Here is a 19,987-nt window from a genome sequence, read left to right on the forward strand (position 1 = left end):
ATGGCTTAAAAGGTCAAAACCGGTATTAACCGAATCAACTTAGAGACCTATGATACGATCAGCCAAAAATTAAATAAAAATCTTCAAAAATCCCAAAATATTATATAACATCAGTGGGTAAAAAGTTTTATATCAAAACGTGGCCTTAAATAGGTTATACGCTAAATGCGCCGTTTATTTAACATAAAGCTATAGTTTTACGATATTGGACATAACTCGAAATCTGGACCTCCAACTGATATCAAATTTTCGGTGCAAGTTTATAAATCAGTAATAAAGGTTTCTACTCTTTCATTTTTCCAAAAATCACGTTTTATAACAAAAAGGGCAAAATAGTCAACTTTAAGCATAAATCGGAAACATGCATATGAATCGGTTAAGCATGGAATCAAGTTGTAAAATTCCAGAGGGTTAATCATAAATATAAATGGTTCAAAATAAGCTCTAATGCGGATCTCAACATGCATGCACGGATCCGAATCGAGAGTCAAAGAAAAAGTCGTTTTATAAGACTTTCGGTTCCGATCCGAGTTTATACTAAAGATTGTCGAGTTGATTATGATAAAACATATTCTTACATTCATTATAAAGTTATTTTTGATGATCAAACTGATTGCATGTCACCTACATTACCATTTATGCTATATTTTGTAAAAACCAGTTCTGTTGACTTTTTAAGAACAACTTTGACTCGACAAATAGCATACTTAGAGTGGGAATCAGAGAATACCCTTTTGAGGGTTTGTTTCCCACATAAATACCAACTTGTAGGTACTTTCAATTTGAGAAATGACTGAGCCATTTTCGTTTAATCGAAAAGTCAAACTATAACTATGACGGATTGACTTTCGGCTAATAATCAAAGCTAGAACGAATTAGAGAGGGTTATGAATGCTTACAAGAGTCCTAATGAAGCTTAGATATCACTATGAAGGTGCCTTGTCGTCCAGAAAGCTCCAGAATAGCTCTTGTGAATTCTTGAAAGTTGTAAGTGTTCTTGGTTACTATCACAAGTGCCCCCAAATGAGGAATTTGATCTGAATTTATGGTGTTTCTGATGTTGTAAGAGAGCCACAGGTGTCCCATATTGCATGTAATTCGATTGGAGGGCTTGGGAGGTGATAAAAAGCTGTTATCAACTCACAAAACCGACCCACAAACTGAAATTCGCGAAAACTGATGCTGGGCACTGGGTCGCGGCCCGCGTAAGGCCCCAGGCGGGCCGCTTGGGGTCTGCAGAGTCACGAAAGTTTTCAAATGTTTGCAGTTTGGTCCCTGCTCTTTGCATCCGAGGTTTTTGCCACTTAACTTGACCCTTAGACCCTCAAACTTGATTTTTAAGAACCTTGGGACATTTACCAACATGGTAGTGTCCTCGGTTAACTTTGCGCTCACCCGAAAAGTCATGAAATTCGACGTTGACGCTTTTAACCCCTCAAGTACGGTTTTGGCCATAACTTCCTCATACGATAACGAAACTTCATGAAATTTTTACCACATATTCTAGTGAGTATGTTCTAGCATTACAAAGCTTCGGGGCTGCCAAAAGATCACTCAGAGGTATAAATTCAACATGTTGACACTTTTAGTCCCTGTAGTTTGTAATTCCTCACTTTCGTGCATTTTCCGCTTCGTATGATCCATGATCTATCCGTTTAGGGTTATAAACACCACGTAGGGTTATTATGGAGTCTATTTATCCATTGTTGACACTTTGGACCCTTACGTTCCATAGTTTTCACTGTTTGTCAACTTTAGTCCCTCTAAAGTATGTTTTCACATATCGGAAGTCTATGAAACGTGTCAATGCATTATTGGTCGAAAATTTTCGAGGTGTTACAGTATTCTTTCTCACGTTCTAGCTTATGACACGTGTCAATACATTATAGGACGCGAATTTTTGAGGTGTTATAAGTATGTTGGTAATAAAGTGGGAGGCATGTTTTAGAGTGTGAAATGCCTCCTAATGGGTCGGTTGGGTGATAGGGAATAAAGGGTTACCCGTCGCGCAATGTGGGAGCACCCTGTTTCAGCAAAGAGTTGTTTTCTTTCGTCATTTTAACCCACATTGACTGTTTAACTTAAACACTAATGGGTTTTAGTGTTTATGATAGGTTTTCTCTAGACTTGAACCGGACGGAAGAATGGCCAAGCACGTAAAGAACCGAACACTCTGAAACCCCGATCTTTTGGAAACAAGCATGAGAAGGATGAAGCATGATCATGCCCCACAAAGTTCAATTTAAAACCTTAATGTTCTTAAACTGTAATTAAGTGTATAGTCCGTTATGTCGGTTCGTTTGGGTTATCAGTTAACCCAGACGTATAAGTTCTATGTTTTATGTTTAAAAAATATGAGACCTAATTATCTACGTTTTTATTAAAATATTAGATAAAACGGGTTAGAGTGTTACATTTCGTGGTGTCAATATTATGGCAAACAGTAAGCACGTGGTGTAGAATCCAACAAATCTTTGCATTCTCAATGAAAGACATGTTGGAATATCACAAAAGCACCAATCGAAGAATGGAAAAGAGTTTACATACAACTCATTAATTTAGCAACTTGTTGCGGGTTATGGCGATAAATGAAAGTATATTTGAGGGAAAAAAAGTAAACATTGATGCAATTTTTGGGGAGACGTAAGCAACCACGTTTCTATGGATCAAAGGTCGAGCAAAGAGGTGAAACTTGAAATGGAACAAATAGGTGCAGTTTGAAAGGGTGAATTAAGAGCTGCATTTGTTTTTTCGTTTTGTTTTGTTTTTTTCTTCTTTCTTAGTTTTCTGTTTTGGTTAATTGGGTGATGTTTTAAATTTGGTATTGGATGATGGTTTAATAGCTTACTAACCATTTAAAACAATTTTGGGTGATGAATGATATTGAAATTTGTTGTAAAAGAATCTCAAATCAAATAATCAAGGTAACGGAGATTTTAATAAATGTTCTCTAGACATAAATGCTACATAGTCTATATCACACGTATTGCAACATTGTCATCGGAGATAATGATAATGTGTATTGTACAAAGATGGTTTAATAGCTTATCTATCCAACAAAGGTGATGCGTCAACGATGGACTCCTCCCATGTATTTGGTAGACTCCTCCCATTGTATTTGGCATACTCCTCCCATGTACTTGGCAGACTCCTCCCATTGTACTTGGCAGACTCATCCCATGTACTTGGCAGGCTCCTCCCATATACTTGGCAGACTCCTCCCATTGGCTCCGCTGACTTTTCCCAATGGCTTGGCGGACTCCTCATATTTTGGCTGATTACTTCCATTGCTCGGCTGACTCCTCACATTTCTTTTTAATTCTATCAAATATTTATATCTATCTAACATAACATTATAACATAAAACATTAGAACATAACTTAAAAATTAAAAATATAACATAAAACATTACAACATAACTTAAATATTACAACCTAAAAACATGACATAGCATGTTATTAAAAAAACATGACATAAAAAATGTTTCAAATTAAGTGAGTGTCTTCTTTTTTTAATAACATGCTATGTCACGTTTTTAGGTTGTAATGTTTAAGTTATGTTGTAATGTTTTATTTATATTTCTAATTTTTAAGTTATGTTCTAATGTTTTATGTTATAATGTTATATTAAATAGATATAAATACTTGATAGAATTAAAAAGAAATGTGAGGAGTCATCCAAAATATGAGGAGTCCGCCAAACCGTTGGGAAGAGTCAGCCAAGCCAATAGGAGGAGTCTGCCAAGTATATGGGAGGAGTCTGCCAAGTACAATGGGAGGAATCTGCCAAGTACATGGGAGGAGTCTGCCAAGTACAATGGGAGGAATCTACCCAGTACATGGGAGGAGTCCGTCGTCAACGCATCACCTTTGTCTGACACGTGTAAGCTTCTCATTCATGGACTCTTCAAGTTGACAGACAGACGCATCCCATGTGGCAGGAGTCCGTCCATGGACGCAGGAGAGTGACATTTTAGTAATTTTGATTGGTCAACTGACATTTAGGTAATTTTCCCATGATAAATGTCATATGCACACTTTTAATGAAAAATAATTATAACTAAGGGTTAAAACTTTACAAAACTAGTTTATATTTTATAACAAACTACTAGAAATTACTATATATTACTAGTAGGATTGGAACCAACAATGATTTTAATATTACAATAATAGTTATTTTCTTTACTTTTTAACTTTAATCCTTTTTTTAATATTAGGGGTTGGGATAAACTTGGTGACAACCGGTATCGAACCAGTACTGGTATCGAAAATACCGGGACAGTCCTGTTCGGAATTAGTACATGAAGGTAAAAACCGGCACCAATACAGAAAACGTCAAAAGTTGGTGCCGAATTGATATTGGAAATCTTTTGGTTCGGTAAATTCAGTGCTGCTACCCGGTACCATTTGCTCATCCCTGATCATGGTTACCGTACGAACAACGGTATTGTACAACTTTTTTTTGTTGATTTTCTTCAATTTTTAATTTTTTTCTTTTTTTAGTTTTAGGGGTAGGGATGAGTTCGGTGCCAACCGATACAGAATCGGTACTGATACCGAAAATACCGGTTACGGTACCGGTATATGAAGGTAAAAAACGGTAGTGAACCGGTACCAGGAACGCCAAAAGTCGGTATCGAATTGGTACTTAAGATCTTTCGGTTCGGCAAATTTGGTACCGGTACCCAGAACAATTTGCTCATCTCTGACCACGGGTTTCATAAGAACAACATCGTTACCATACAACTTTTTTGGTTAATTTTCTTTCGGTTATCTTTTTAGTGTTTTTTCTACATTTTCTTTTTATTCTTGTCAGCAGTTTTGTTCGCAACACGCTCGTAGTGATTTCAAAACACATGTAAGCACAGACTAAATAACAAAAGAAATTCATCGCAACGCGACGAACTTTTTTAAACCTAGTTAGTACTAAATTTCAAAATCAAGCCACCACAACTTCATACGCTTTTTTACGTTTCAATGTAAACTTTATTTAAAATCAAATTGACTCAAATGTGAAATTTTTTTTCTTTTTATTTTTAACCACGCTTTGTGTTTCTAACAATAACATGAATTTCTTTTCTTGATTTTTGAATACACCGTGAAATTCATTGCTGAGCCGACGCAAAAGTGTAAATAAAATATCTAAGGACCAATTCTCTCTCTTAAACACAAAGTCAAAAGTCTTCGAAACTAGGGTTCTCTTCTATACTTTGGTGAACAACACTGAAGCTTCGTGGCTTCTACATCATCACTTTCAAACAATTTTCAACACTAATTGCTTCAGTCGTTGACTCAATGTACGTTTTATCTTCGTTTATGATTTTTCCCTTATTCACCGCTGTTTGATTGCTGATTATGTTCAATTCTCTATACGCATCTACGCGAACATTAATGTGTTAGTATGTTGTATCGATATTAGATTATATATAGGGTTTTTTTTTTTACCAATTTCTCCGTTGCTGATGCTAAGATTTAGATTTATGACGTCTGTCTTCTGAAGGTTGAAGATTAGTTTGGTAACAGTTTACAATTCCGTTTTTTATGTGATTTTTTTATTAATATGTTCCTGATTTTTTTTATGTTTGGATCTGTACCATTAATGCATTGTTATTTTGGGAAAGTATATGGGAAAATTGGCTAAAATCTAGGTCTACAATAGGTGTTCATCTGTAGAAGCATTTAAGACCATGTGTAGTGGAGGGAGCATGAATAATGCCCCCACCCATGGGCATTGTGCGACATGTGTCGTCCCGGTCAGCAAAGGTGCATTATGGGGCGTTTTTCACAAATGGGCGTATGGGGGATGTGGGCATTGTGGGACATTATGTTTAAAGGGGTGTAATAGAATTAAAAAAAAGACCATCTAAAATATTTCATTGGCCACCATCTTTTCAATCAGGCGTTTTATTAAGCACGCCCAACCCAAAAAAACCATAAAAAACGCCTCTGGGGGGCGGTTGCGGGGTATTATTGGGCGTTTTTTAAGGGAAAAAAACGCCAAAACCCCCCACTACGGGTGGTCTAAGTAGGTCTGTTGTAAGCGAACCGACAGCTCAAGTGAACGTTTCAGTGGGAAGTTTCTTTATGTAGTATGCGAACAAACATAATTAAACAAAGAACGAACATGAACGCCTGTTTTGTTCATTCATTTATGTTTGTGAACGTTCGTTTATTTACAATCGTTTATGTCTGTTTGTTTGAACACGAATATGCCCTCGTCTTTGTTCATTTGGTTCGCTTGCAGGCCTACCTTAAGAGGGTAGACTATTGTGACATTGGCATGATTTAATGATTTATCTGTTTCTATAAAATGTTCACAAGTAGGGATTTCTATATTTACTTCCAAACAAAAATCAAGATCTTTAATGCACATTTTATTTGCAGATTATACATATAGGGAGTGAGGAGAATAAAGTGACAAAGTTAGTGTGTAAGTCACTAACATTTGAGTGGAAGCCACGAGCATGGCGCTCAAGATGCAATGTGATGCCTCCCGTAAAGAAGTTGCAGGAGATGCAGGTGAAGCATCTCAGGTTCTTACTCACAAGTGGTATTTCAGCAGAAAAGAAATTGAATTGCATAGTCCTTCAAGGTCTGATGGCATCGATTACAAGCACGAAGAACATCTGAGAAAGATGTACTGCTCTTTCCTGCAAGAGCTTGGTATCGAGCTTAAAGTGTAAGTTATTGTTATCCTTTACCATCTTGTGAAAAGTCACATGAAATTTGTAACTCTTTAAGTGTGAAAAGATTTAATATTATATAATATGCTTTTTTGCAACCAATTAGTTTGATACATTTGATGTGGTAACTTGATGGCTTTTTTGGTTAGGTCGTACTGCTTCTCTTTTTCTCTCGTTTGCATCTGTTTTTTATTTCACGTTTAAGAGATTATGTCATATTGTTACATGCTAAAATGGCAATTGGTTAATGTTTCATATTTCAGACCCCAACTAACAATCGCAACTGCAATGATGTTTTGCCACCGGTTTTATATGCGCCAGTCCCATGCAAAGAACGATTGGCAGGTAAATGTTTCGTTAAATATGTTCTTTTTTTGTTTCTCATACAAAGGTTCGGTAGAACTTAACAGTGGTTGCTTCTTGCAGACAATTGCATCTGTGTGCATGTTTCTTGCTTGCAAATCTGAAGAAACACCACGATGTTTAAATGAATTTGTTGTGGTGGCTTATAAGTTAATATACAAGTGGGACCCGTCAGCTTCAAGGAGAATACGCGTATGTTTGGCACATCCCTTACGTGTATCTTGAATACATAGTGTATACATCAATTTTGTAAATTCTCATCTTGTTTTATATCACTGTAGGAGATATACGACAAACAAAAGCAACTTATTTTAATTGGGGAAAGACTTCTCTTGCATGTTCTTGCTTTCGATATGAATATCGAACATCCATACAAGTCACTTGTTGCCGCCGTTAAAAGATTGGATGTTACGCACAAAGATCTTGTAAAAGTCGCATGGAATTTTGTGAATGACTGGTATGCCATACACAAATGTGTCTTCGAAAGTGTGTGTGTGTATTTTAACCACATACGCCGAGTTTGATGCTTTATCCGTGTAGGCTTCGTACCTCGTTATGCTTGCAGCACAAGCCTCATTATATCGCTGCGGGTTCGCTGTTTCTTGCTTCCAAGATTATGAAGGTGAAATTGCCGACATCGAAAGGGAAGACTTGGTGGATGGAGTTTGACGTTTCACCTAAACTGTTAGAAGGTACGTTCCTTGCCATGTGCTAGGAGTAGGGGTGTGCACGGTTCGGTTTTCAGTTTTTGAAAACCGTTCGGTTTCGGGTTTTTTGGTTTTAGCAACGGTTCGGTTTTTTCGGTTTTTGGAACACAATTATAGTGTTCATGTTTAAGTTATTAGATGTTTACGTTTAAGTCATAATTTTAAACTTTTTAATTAATAGTGTTCACATAAACCTAATCTTCTAATCTATTTTTATGTTTCTCCAAAGTTTTTATTAAGACATTTTCTTTTATAATACTTTGAAAATCATTTAATTTGTATGTTAAATTTTGTTATTTCTTGTAGGCAATGGATAAGTCATTTCAAAGATAAATAAACATGTTAATATGTTTATTATAAATGCTTAACATCCAAATATTCTTCGTATTCGTTTCAGATGTCATCCAACAGATGACGAGTATGTGGGAACACAGTCAAAGTCAAAGTCAACGCCAAACTGTAGCACAGAAAAAAGAGAAAGTGACCGAATCTCCAATCATAAAACCAACGTCTAATTGTGTAAAGAAAATGGATACTTCCCGCGAAACAACAAATCGTCAGACGAGTGATACAGGTAGTGGAGGTAGTGTCGTTGAGGATGGCGAACCCGTTACAGTTAAGTCTGATCTCAGCTCAAGTTGCAAGGTAGTTAATTCAGTTGGGGTGGTAGATGTCAGCTCAAGTTGCAAGGTAGTTAATTCAGTTGGGGTGGTAGATGTAAATAAAATCAGAGAAAAGCTTAAGAACAGGAATTTAAATAAGACCATGAAAAGAGCGCGTGTAGAAGAAGGCGTAAATGATGGAGAAGATTGGATAGAAAGAGAGTTGGAGAACGGCATCGTGTTACAATCTACGTATCCTCAGAAGCAAAGGAAGATTTGAAGTATTGCTGCTACCTAAGGGTAAATTTATCGTTTTGTAAGTATGGAAACATTGATTGAACATTTAATTTCTGTATAATCATTCTTTAGGCATATGTATTTACCAGTTTTTAGAAATTCAACTCTATTGATATCTACTTCTGACAAAAGTAAAAAAAAAAAAAAAATCTGAATGGCTACTTGTGAATTTATTCATCTTTCTGTTACGGTGTGGCTCACTTAAGATTTTCTGGATACATGTGTAATTATGTTATAGTTCAAATTTCAAAATGGGTCGGGTTGGACTGTACTGTAAACTTTTTTTTTTCGTATTTTTTTTTTGGAGAGTTATCATATGTGACTGTACTGTAAACCCATAAAACCCGCATGTTATAAACCCACAAACCCGTATGTTATAAAACCCACAAACCCGCATGTTATAACCCCATAATCCGCATGTTATAAACCAATAAATCCACATGGTGTAAGCAAAAACCGCATGCTATATTCTCATCTCGTATGCTCGTACGTTAAGGCCAATTGTACCCTATATATATGTGTGTGTGTGTGTGTCACATAGTTAGAATGATAAGGTTATTTTCTTTAAATGGGAATAGATTATTTGAAGCATGTAAATGTAGGAGCTTTTTTGGCATTGTTATCTGCTGACCTGTTTCATTTCAGCTAATTTTTCTACATTTGACACGTTGTCGATAATATGCAGCCTGAATCAACTCGTATAAATGTTTTAGACGAACTATTCTTCTGCTTTACTCCTGTCTGTCAAGAAAGGCACGTGTTTTGAGTCATGTAAAAAAGAAAAGGTAACCGCTGAGACTAGAATGCCCTTACACTTGGAGAAGAAATGAATGAAATCTTTTAGACTACGACACACGAGATGCGACATGGTGAGCCATGAGTGGGGCCGTACAGGCGATCAATAAACGAAAGACGTGGAGTGAATCCGTAGAGGTGACCAATAGACAAAAGGGTAGTCTGCACTTCTGCTATCGGTAAAAGTGGAGGAGATTTATTAGGACGTCGCCGAGCAAAGGAGCTATCATCGAATCATCAATCATCTTGCTCGTCTACCTTCTCTTGAATCACATCGATCTGTTATCCAATCATCTTACTCATCTACTTGCTCCTCTACTCTTCAAGGTATGCCGTATTTGTATTCCTAATTAGGTTCTTCAACCACTTGAATTGCGCCAATATGTTCTTAAATATCTTTTTTTGATGAAGTTTCTCACTATGATTCAGATTCTGAATCATCTAAATACCTAGTTCTTCACTCATTCACTGCAATTCTGTTTTATTTGTTAGGGATAAGACTCAACATCACTAGGAATCTAGGATAACATAGAGTTAAAAGTAGTAAACATCTCATAGCAGTGATTACTGTGAAATTAATGTTTCACAGCCATGATTAGTATGCACTTGGTAATCTTGTACGCTGTCAACTGTGTAGAATTTGTATTTCACCATTCTCTTTTGTTGATGTCTGAATTACCATGTATTTGTGTTCTCAATTCAACTTATGAATTTATATGGGGTTTGAAGGAATAACCGAATAACTCATTGGTCTTTCTTAACTTGCTTGTGAATATGCTACTTTGTTTTTCTGTTATATGCCTCCTAAAAACTGAACGATTTCTGAACCACCCGCATGAACCGCGCACTTGCACAAACAACTTGGAAAGCAATTTGATTCCCTAAATAATTAGATAACTTGGTCGGGTTGTCATTGCTTCATGGAGACATATGGTCTACATGATATGATATGTTGATACTTACAAGGTTGGTGTAGCAACTGATTCACCTTTGCTTATCCACACAGCTTTTGCTTTTTTTGTTTCAAGTTTACGACGACTAACTCACATGCCGAGTTATCATAAGTTTAAATATATGTACACCTTTAGTTCACTATGAGACGAGAATCCTCAACCTCACGCGGAAGGAAACCTTTTGTATTACAGCTTGGTACCACAAATGTGCAAACACCAAAGCCAAAGGGGGGATGTGTTCTTAAGTGTACTTGTTAAATTTATGTTACTAGCTATTTAAATAAATTTGAAAATTTTATATGCAAAATGTTAGTCAAACCACCTATATTAAAAGTTGCTATGAGCTAAACCAAATTTTAACACTTTTCTCAAAAGTTGCTATGGGCTAAACTAAATTTTAACACTTTTACTCAAATTATCCTACCCCACCACATAAATTTTTTAGGTTTTTGGGGGGTGGGGGTTAGGTTTTTTTTTAGGTTTTGGGGGGGGGGGGTTTGGGGGTGGGGGGAGTGGTTAGGTTTTTTTAGGTATATTTGTAGAGTAACTTTGATAGTTATTGATAATTACAAAAATGCCACCTTGTCTTTTTGAGTTTTCCTTCAATTTGTATGTTTAGTATGTTAAGATTATTTGTACAAAAACTTTACTCTATGGATTCGGCTTTATTTGTTTTATAAGAAAGTGATGCAAGAAAGGGAAAAGATGAAAGGGGAAATCAAAATGGTATAGAGGTATTTTATAGCCTTCTAGGTCGAGGTGGAAAGACTTGTGTGCCCCTTGTTATGCAAGTGTTGTATGCAATAATGCAAAAGATGAAAATTATAACCTCTAACGAGTAATTTGGGGGGGGGGGGGTGTTGGGGAAAAAAACGTCCAAAAACCCCCCACTACGGATGATCTATTAATCTCACTAATTCCAATCCTTGTTAATAGCAAGCAAATCATCATATCTAAGTTTGTAATCGGTGAGGATTAACGGTTTTTTTCTTTTACTAAATCTCTTAGTAGGATGTATGTCGGAAATGTACATTTTATTGATTATGGTTTTTTCTTTTACTAAATCTTCTGGTAGGAGGTATGTCGGAAATGTACATTTTGTCAACTACATTGATATTGATGAGTTTTCCGTTCATGAGTTAGATGTAATGTAAGAGTTACGATATGCATATGGTAAAACAATGTTATACCATGATGTTGATATCTTACGTATGATTAAAATGTCTTGACAGATTGTAAGAGATCTATGTTTGCATTGAGCATGGATTATATGTAATTTATACATTTAACAAGGAGAGACTTAGGTTCACATTTACTTTGTCTTCAAAGCTAGTAATGTGACAATTTATAAAAACTTAATTTCTAAATATCTGTCATCATGAGGTTTAACCATGTTATAACGACGAAGTTTGTGATCCACACTTATAGATTATTAATTGTTATCATGTGTTGGACAACTTTGGCATCTTCTGCAAAAGCTCAACATGTGTTGGTTAATTTTAGGGATGGAAATAGGTCGGGTTTGGACGGGTTTAGGTAATCTCAACCCCACACCCGGTTAGATAAGCTTGTCCCAAACCCGTCGGGTTTCTAGTGGGTAAATATCCATCGGGTATCAGATATACCCGGTGAGTTTCGGGTAAACCCATTAATTTAAGAAAATTACCCGTCGGGTATACACGACCCAAAACCCATCTGGAATAGTTACGAAAAAGTTACATTTACTATTATCACCATAAAAATATATTAAATAACCACAATGTATACGGAATAAAATACCTATATGTATAAAAATGGATGTATCATATATACATGTTCAAAAATATAAAAGAAATTATACCGGGTATATAGTCGGGTAAACGGGTACACTTTAGCGGGTAAACGGGTATATCACCAAATCTCAAACCCGCGAAAAAAAATAAAAACTAGTCCCAAACCCGAATAACCAACCCCAAACCTGTTCCAAATGTGTCAGGTTTCGGGTTCAATTGCCATCCCTAGTTAATTTATATACTTTCACGAACACAACTTAAGAATAGGGATGACAAATGAACTTTAACTTGATGGGTAAACTTGACACATGAAACATTCAACATGGGTAATGGAACGAGTATCCGGGTATGTGATTAGCTATAAAAAAAATTTCGGGTGTGGGCCACATACGGTATTGGAAAACCCAGTGATAAAGTTTTAACAAACTAACAGGTATGTATGATATCTGACGCATAATTACATGGCCGATACTTGACAAATGTTGTCGGATATGGGACATGATTTTGGAATCATATACAAAACTGAGATTACAAATACCTGCTCTGTTAAGGAGCTATTCACAAGGGAGTTGAGTTCACGTACAAACAACCTTATCGTACAAACCGTACGAAAGACATGAAAAAAAAAACGCGGTGCCATTTTCGTAATTATTTGCTCGTATGGTAATTATCAAAATTACTCTACAAATGATCTTGCAGTGTAATTTTGATCTTGTAGGGTAATTTTGTAAAAATGTTCTTGTAGGGTAATTTTGTAAAATGTTCTTGTAGGGTAATTTTGAAATTTGTAGAGTAATTTTGATAAACTTGAAGAGTAATTATGATACTCTACAAATTACCCTACAAGATCAAAATTATCTTCCAAGGTCAAAATTACCATACAAGATCATTTGTAGAGTAATTATGATACTCTATAAAATCAAAATTACCCTACAAGAACATTTTACAAAATTACCCTACAAGATCAAAATTACTCTACAAGAACATTTTACAAAATTACCCTACAAGATCATTTGTAGGGTAATTTTGATAATTACTCTATGAGTAAATAATTACCAAAATGCCACCGCATTTTTTTTACCTTTTCACCCTATTCGTACGATTTGTATAATAAAGGTATTTGTATTTGATCTTTTGTCATTCATAAGGTAGCCAACTTTCGCTAATAACACTAATGTAGTCTAAACACTAGTGTTTCGTTTTACAAATATTTTAAACGATTGATTTTTGAATTGAAGATTTTATAGATTGATAATCGAGTCAATAACATCTCACAAATTCGTTTGTAGTTTTGTAGCCTAGTGACATTTTATGGGTGAGATAAGGTTTTGGGACCAATAGGTCCTGAGTTCGACTCCCACAAGGGGGGTTTTTTTTTATATTTATTGAGTTTCCTCCTGAATTGGGATGGATATGATCGGGTGATTCCACTCATGGTACAATGATACTCCAGTGGTCCGTCAGTAATCCAAATTTGCCATATTCTTCATATGACACTTAAAAGATTTTGTGAAGGCTTTAGAAGATATAATGCTTGAAGTTAGAAGGCCCATGATACATGGATTCGAAGATAATTCGAAAATTTACATCTAACAAAGAAAATCAGGTCCAAAGTTCAAGCCAGATTGCTGGAATTTCAAATAGTGTTATTATGTTACTAAAACTATATTTGGGATTTGATTAAAGCTACGATCCTTCATTTCAAGTTTGTAACCTAACTAATAATATTTGTCCCTTCTATAGTTCTACATAAGTATAACTAGCTTATCGATTTGTGTCCTCTTAACTCATTTGTCACAATTATTTGCTTAATTGTGTAAAACAAATTTTAATTTTTTCAAACAAACCGCCAAACTATAGTTGCATTTCTTCCTCTTATACTTCATTGGTAGTACGTCTTACTCTCTTGTATCCTCTAATTCATTTGGACCAATCAAGGATATCTGAGATTGCAAGAAAGATACTAAAACTTGTTAATACAATAATTAAAACGATATTTTTTTCTTTAGTAAATAATTTTATACAATCAAATTTAAAAAAGTAGGAAATTACATAATTGCGATATGTAAACGGGAAACAAACTTCGCCGCAACCCACATTTGAATTGCAAAACCGATCCTACTGGAAACAAAGCATTGGTTCTTCGGCGTCGATAAATTGTTGTGCACAACTGTCTGCACTATCTTCAGGAAACCAACAACTTCATGGGCAAGTGACCCAAAGGTATCAAAAGCAAAGCGTCTAAGGCATGTTGATTCTCAGCACAAGTTTGCTCATGCTTAGCAACTTTCCCCGATTCTGTCTTCAACAAAGCATGGCCAGCCACGAAACGGTTGTCTCTAAGCCCAACCAGAGAGGGCACTCTGGTAAGATCTACACAAGCATGTTTCCCATCTGCCAAACTGAACACGAGGACATCCATTGGACGAAAAGTGGACCTCCCTTCATGCGGACCTCCCAGGAAATTCACAGGAGCCTTTTTTTTTTGCGGAGATTTCCGTCTGCTTAAGAACAACACACCTATCCGAAATCCAAATATCCAAAACACCGGATATTCGAATATGAACACCCCTATACGCGACTTTTGACCTTTTAACATGTTTGACTCATTACATTTTAAGTCGGTTTTCTATATTTGACACATTGTAATAAGAAAAAACCCGACTAGAGTCATATTTATATAAATGTTTTGAAATGGCAACCTACATTGTTTATGTTTTACTCCTTTATGTAATCATGAGAAAGACATGGGTTAGAGTCATGAAAGCAACAAAAGGTAACCTCCCCTAGCCATCTTGGTGAACGGTCACACCTACAGGGTTTTTTGGCACACAGTTTACACGATGATGAGTAGTTGCAGGATCACATTTGTTGTGAAATTAGGTTGTTGGCGACATAGGTACTTGCACACACGCACAAATAACTGAGAAAAGTGATTTGATTGGTGCAAAACAAAGAGTCTAGATTCACCAAATAACTAGATTAGATAACATGGTCGGGCTGTCATGGAGACATTTGGTCTACATGATATGATTTGTTGATACATACATTGTGAACGTGTGGCATTCTTTCGTTATCCACACTTTTATTTTTCGCCACTTGCGTGTGCAAACGATTCTCCTTTTTACTCGCAAATTGACTCGAAAAAGAGAACGTCACCTTTACTTATCTACACAAGGCTTTTCCATTCTTTTGCAAATGCTTTTTTACCACAAATGTGAAACTCAATGACCAAAGCCAAAGGGATGAGTCAACCCATGACCTAGTCAAAGAAGCTTTTCCCCTTGTCGGAATCCAAAAGCATATTGTGTTTTTTAGTGTAGATATTGTGTTTAAACCACCTTTTTAAGGCTTCAATTGTTGATCATTTGTTTTTTAGTGTAGATATTATATTAAAACCACTTTTTTAAGGCTTCAATTGTTGATCATTTGTGTTTTTATGATGTATGTCTAACTAAATTTGTGACATTTTATACAAAGCATCCTACTAACTTATAAAAAGATCTTGTTATTAAGCTTAACTAGTTGTATTTATGGGTTCAATTTTAAAACCAATTGACAATTTTTCTAACTTGAAAGTTAAGTTTACACCCAATAATTAGCATAGGTGACATTTTTTGAAAGTAAAACAAGAAAGGGAAAGACAAAAGTAGAAACAAAAATGGTAAAGTGAACAAGACCTAAAGATGTACTTGTAGCCTTGTAGGTTGAGGTGGAAAGATTTATGTGTACCTTTACAATTTTATCGGTACCAAATGTTTGTTTAAGTAATCACTTGTACACAAATTTTGTATGACCATTGCCCTATAACTTTTTTGTTACATGCATCATGATATCATCTTATATTTCGATGTTGGAAGTATCACAACTTGTAATTTTAATATATATAGGGTAGGGTTCATGCGAGAACCATCTTTATTGCGAAAACCGCGAGTACCAATATGAACACAAAAAAATACCTAAAAAATATAAAAAACACACAATTTTTTTAATATTTAAAAATAAAAATCGCTATATTCCGTTACCAAAAAAAAACTTTTTTTTATTCGAGTAACAATTATGTATGCACATGTGCATATGTATCATTTCTTGGACAATTCATAATATATTACCAGTAGTAGACAAATGCACTTTCATTTACATTACCATATCTAATACACTACTTTTTACATTATCAATATTAAAAATGCACATGTGCATCATTATGTATAACCATAATATAACGTGTTTTGGTACAAAAAGTTTGTGATTTTAAATTATGAAGTAGTCCCATATACATGTTTTTTGGTTAGTTATATCTAGTGGTTGATGGTTTGATTATATTTGTCACTTGATGATGTAATATGTTGTTTGGATGGTATAAAGGGTGTTGATGTACATGTAATAAAATGAAATATTGGTAATGGTATTGCGTTATTGATGGTAGGAGGTAATGGTATTGTAAGGAGGTAATGGTAGTGTATTATGGCTAAAAAACCTAAAAAAACCTAACCCCCCTCCCCCCCAAAAAAAAAAAAAAAAAAAAAACCTACCCCCCCTCCAAAAAAAAAAAAAAAAAAAACCTAACCCCCCCCCCCAAGCTAAAATGCTAAAAACTAAACTCTAAAAAAACCTAAAAAATCAAAAACCACACAATTTTTTTAATATTTTTTACATTAAAATCGCTACTTTTTGTAGCAAAAAAAAAAAAATAAAAAACAAAAAATTTTAAAAAAAAAGAAATTTTGCTACTAAAAGTAGCGATTTTTTTATAAAAAATATTAAACGAAAAATTTGTGTGTTTTTTAGCAATTTTTAGGTATTTTTTGTTGTGTTCACATTGGTTCTCGCAATAAAGGGTGGTTCCTAACGGATCCTTCTCCTATATATATATATATATATATATATATATATATATATATATATATATATATAGAAACGGGTTCAGGAGAGAACGGATCCTGGCCCAACACGTGGCAGGGGCCCTAAATGTTATGCGGGGGTACAATTGTCCTTTTATACGTTCTCTCCTTATTCGCGTTATAAATCTCTTTCAAATTAAAACTCCAAAGATTTATTGTTAGTTGTTACCTCCTTTGCAAGCTTTCTCAGATTTATGGCGTTTAACATGGATTCTGTTCGACAAAGTAAAATTCGTTGGCGTTTTCTATTTTTCGTTCCAGCAAATTGTGACAACCCTCACCAAATCAGGTATCCGTACAACTTAATTAATACTTAATTACTGTTTAATTACTGTGCTTGATTGAAATTATGGATAAACTGCTACTTGAATACTGATACATGTACATACTTGCATCATACATTAATTGTTGTCACTCCATTATTTACATACAGAACTCTAGTGACAACCTTGATGCACAAAAGCACAGTAGCACTATGAACGGATAACCCAGTAAACATGCTGTTATAGCCAGCACCAGGCAGGCACTACCTCTAAGGCCTGTATGAGCCAGAGATAGTTTGCTACACTAGTAGAGTGTGTAGGGATAAGAGGGTTGTAGAACTGCGTCACTAGGTATAAGTTATAGTGACCGGATGTGCCTAAAACGTACTTTAAGTACAAAATTCAGCACTTTAATTAAAAATTCAGCATTTAGCTAACTAATAAAGTGCCAGAACATGGGAAAAATATTACTAGACACTTTCCAAAGTGTCGGGAATAAGTTGTGTCACTAAAAATAGTAATAACGACACTTTAAAGCTTTGTTAAGCACTTTAACGGATCACTATCCAACCGAACAACCGGACTTTACCCGGAACATAAAAATATTGCCATCAACATTGTTTTTATTTTTCTGAGCCAGTTAGGGTCCCTGAATACCCTAACACCCGCTATAACGCATAACATGCTAGTAAATGGTTTAACCTCCTAATCATCTAACTAAATGGCTAACTATCTAGTTGAAATGGAACCGGATACCCCCCCCCCTAACCGAACTCGTCCCCAAGGGGACACCCTTTGTACTTGCTTGATTATTTAAATCTTTCTTGTCTAATATCAATTAGACATTGGGACCTTTGGTTAATCTTGGAATGATTTGTCTATAAGTTCTAGCATAAGCACACCATAACCTTCATTTCACCACAACTCACCAACACACTCTCTCCCTCTCTTGCTCATTCTTGGCCGACCACCATAGCACCACCACCGCCACTTTTCAATCTTGATCAAGCTATTCCAAGCACACACAAGGGTTAAGGATCTCATACAAGGAAGCTCGGTGCACTCGGATCGTAAAGGACCTCGTTGTATTGCTTTTATCCACCCGATCTTCGACTAGTTTCTTCCCTAGCCTCGAGCTAGTAGTAAGTGACTTTAAACGCCCTCTTGATCTATTCTAAAGTGGTTAAAACGAACTTTTTCGGTTAAAATTCATGAACTTACAAGATGACATATGAAAAGTTTACAAAAATGTTAAATGTGTTGGATAAAAGCTATGTAGTTGTGTAAAGATTGTAAGACTTGTTTTGTTGTAATTATTTAGTGCCGATCTATGTTAGTGGTAGCTTGGAACATCATCTAACCCGGATTAGTCATGTTCATAAATCATGGCTAGAGTATGTAAAGTATGAAAAGGGTTAAATGATGAAACACTACTACACATTAGACATGAACTTGTGTGAAAACAATTTTACTTATGAAATAGTGTTCTAAACTAGTAGATCTACGGATCTACAAGTGGTATTTTCAAAGCACCAAGCGTCAAAAGAAATCATGTTTTCTAAACCCGGTTTTACATGAACAAGAGTGATTTTGCAAGCACACAAGTGTGTAGACACTTGTGTAACACAAAGTTTTGACAAAAGAATTATTTTTGTGAATCTTGACAAGAAGTTGTAAAGATGTAACTTCCTTAAAAACGAGACTTTTGAGAAACCGAGTTGATTTATACAAAGATCCACTAAAAATAATAGAAAGATACTACATATTTTGGAAAAACCACAAGTTTATGTATTTTGCGATTTATATCTATTTTGACTAGTTTGATGGTTTGGATATTGTTATTGTTGAATGAGAAAATTGTTGATTTGGATTTTAAAAGAAAATGATACGCTTAAAAGCGTGGCCACCTCCAGTTACAGGGGAAACTCTGGCGAAATTTTTCTAAAAACCTAACACTTGGAAATATTTTCACCACAAGTGTTATAAATGTATTTTTAACTTGTTTTCAAAAATATCAATTTCGCCACGATTTTTATTACAACATTTCTAAGTGTCGGAGGTGGGATTTTCGCAAAATAAAACTTGATAAATATATATTTGATATATATATATATATTTTTCATAACAACACTTGTGAGATTTTTATGACTATTTTGTGAACTACGTAAATATTATTTTTAGGGTAAAAATAATATTACCAAATGTTAACGATTCCAAAATAATACGAACGCCTTCACATTAAATATTAAGTTACAACGGTATTATCATTAATACCACCCGATCTTTAACGTAACTTACGCATTTTCGGAAAAATACTAGTAAACGCGTATTTTGACAAGGATATTATTTTGGAAAAAATATATGGATTAAAATATAATACTTTTGGGAAAAAAATATTTATATTTTGGAGTTAGAAATAAAATATATTTTAAGTGAGACTTAATAATATATTCCGAAAATATACGAACGCACATGTATTAAAGCCCCCATCCTTGGGAAGGAATTTATTTACCAAATGATTACGAAGTGTAAATACGAAATAGTTGCCTAACTATTTCTCCAAAAACTTAAACCTTAAGGCACGGCCGTCCGTCTAATAGAAGTTAGTACGTGTAGGTCGTCGCACAGCAGATTGACCAGGAGATTTTCTTG

At 35.1% G+C, this 19,987-nt stretch overlaps 1 protein-coding gene across 6 annotated transcripts; it reads left to right on the forward strand.

Moving 5' to 3' along the window:
- Positions 1-5,122: 5,122 nt before the first annotated feature.
- Positions 5,123-9,910, forward strand: LOC110941431 (cyclin-T1-3). 6 transcript variants are annotated; one of them, XM_022183071.2, is made up of 9 exons: positions 5,123-5,296; positions 6,384-6,678; positions 6,946-7,027; positions 7,109-7,237; positions 7,327-7,502; positions 7,586-7,737; positions 8,150-8,397; positions 8,443-8,670; positions 9,337-9,910. In XM_022183071.2, the coding sequence occupies exons 2-8, from the start codon at positions 6,464-6,466 to the stop codon at positions 8,632-8,634; spliced, it is 1,194 nt and encodes a 397-aa protein (XP_022038763.1). In that variant the 5' UTR covers positions 5,123-5,296; positions 6,384-6,463; the 3' UTR covers positions 8,635-8,670; positions 9,337-9,910. The 6 variants fall into 6 exon arrangements, with proteins under 6 accessions (XP_022038763.1, XP_022038760.1, XP_022038761.1 ...); XM_022183068.2 differs by having other exon boundaries at positions 8,150-8,670; XM_022183069.2 differs by having other exon boundaries at positions 8,150-8,654.
- The last annotated feature ends 10,077 nt before the right edge of the window (positions 9,911-19,987 follow it).

Source organism: Helianthus annuus, chromosome 5 (assembly GCF_002127325.2).
Source record: "Helianthus annuus cultivar XRQ/B chromosome 5, HanXRQr2.0-SUNRISE, whole genome shotgun sequence".
NCBI classification, from domain to species: Eukaryota; Viridiplantae; Streptophyta; class Magnoliopsida; order Asterales; family Asteraceae; genus Helianthus; species Helianthus annuus.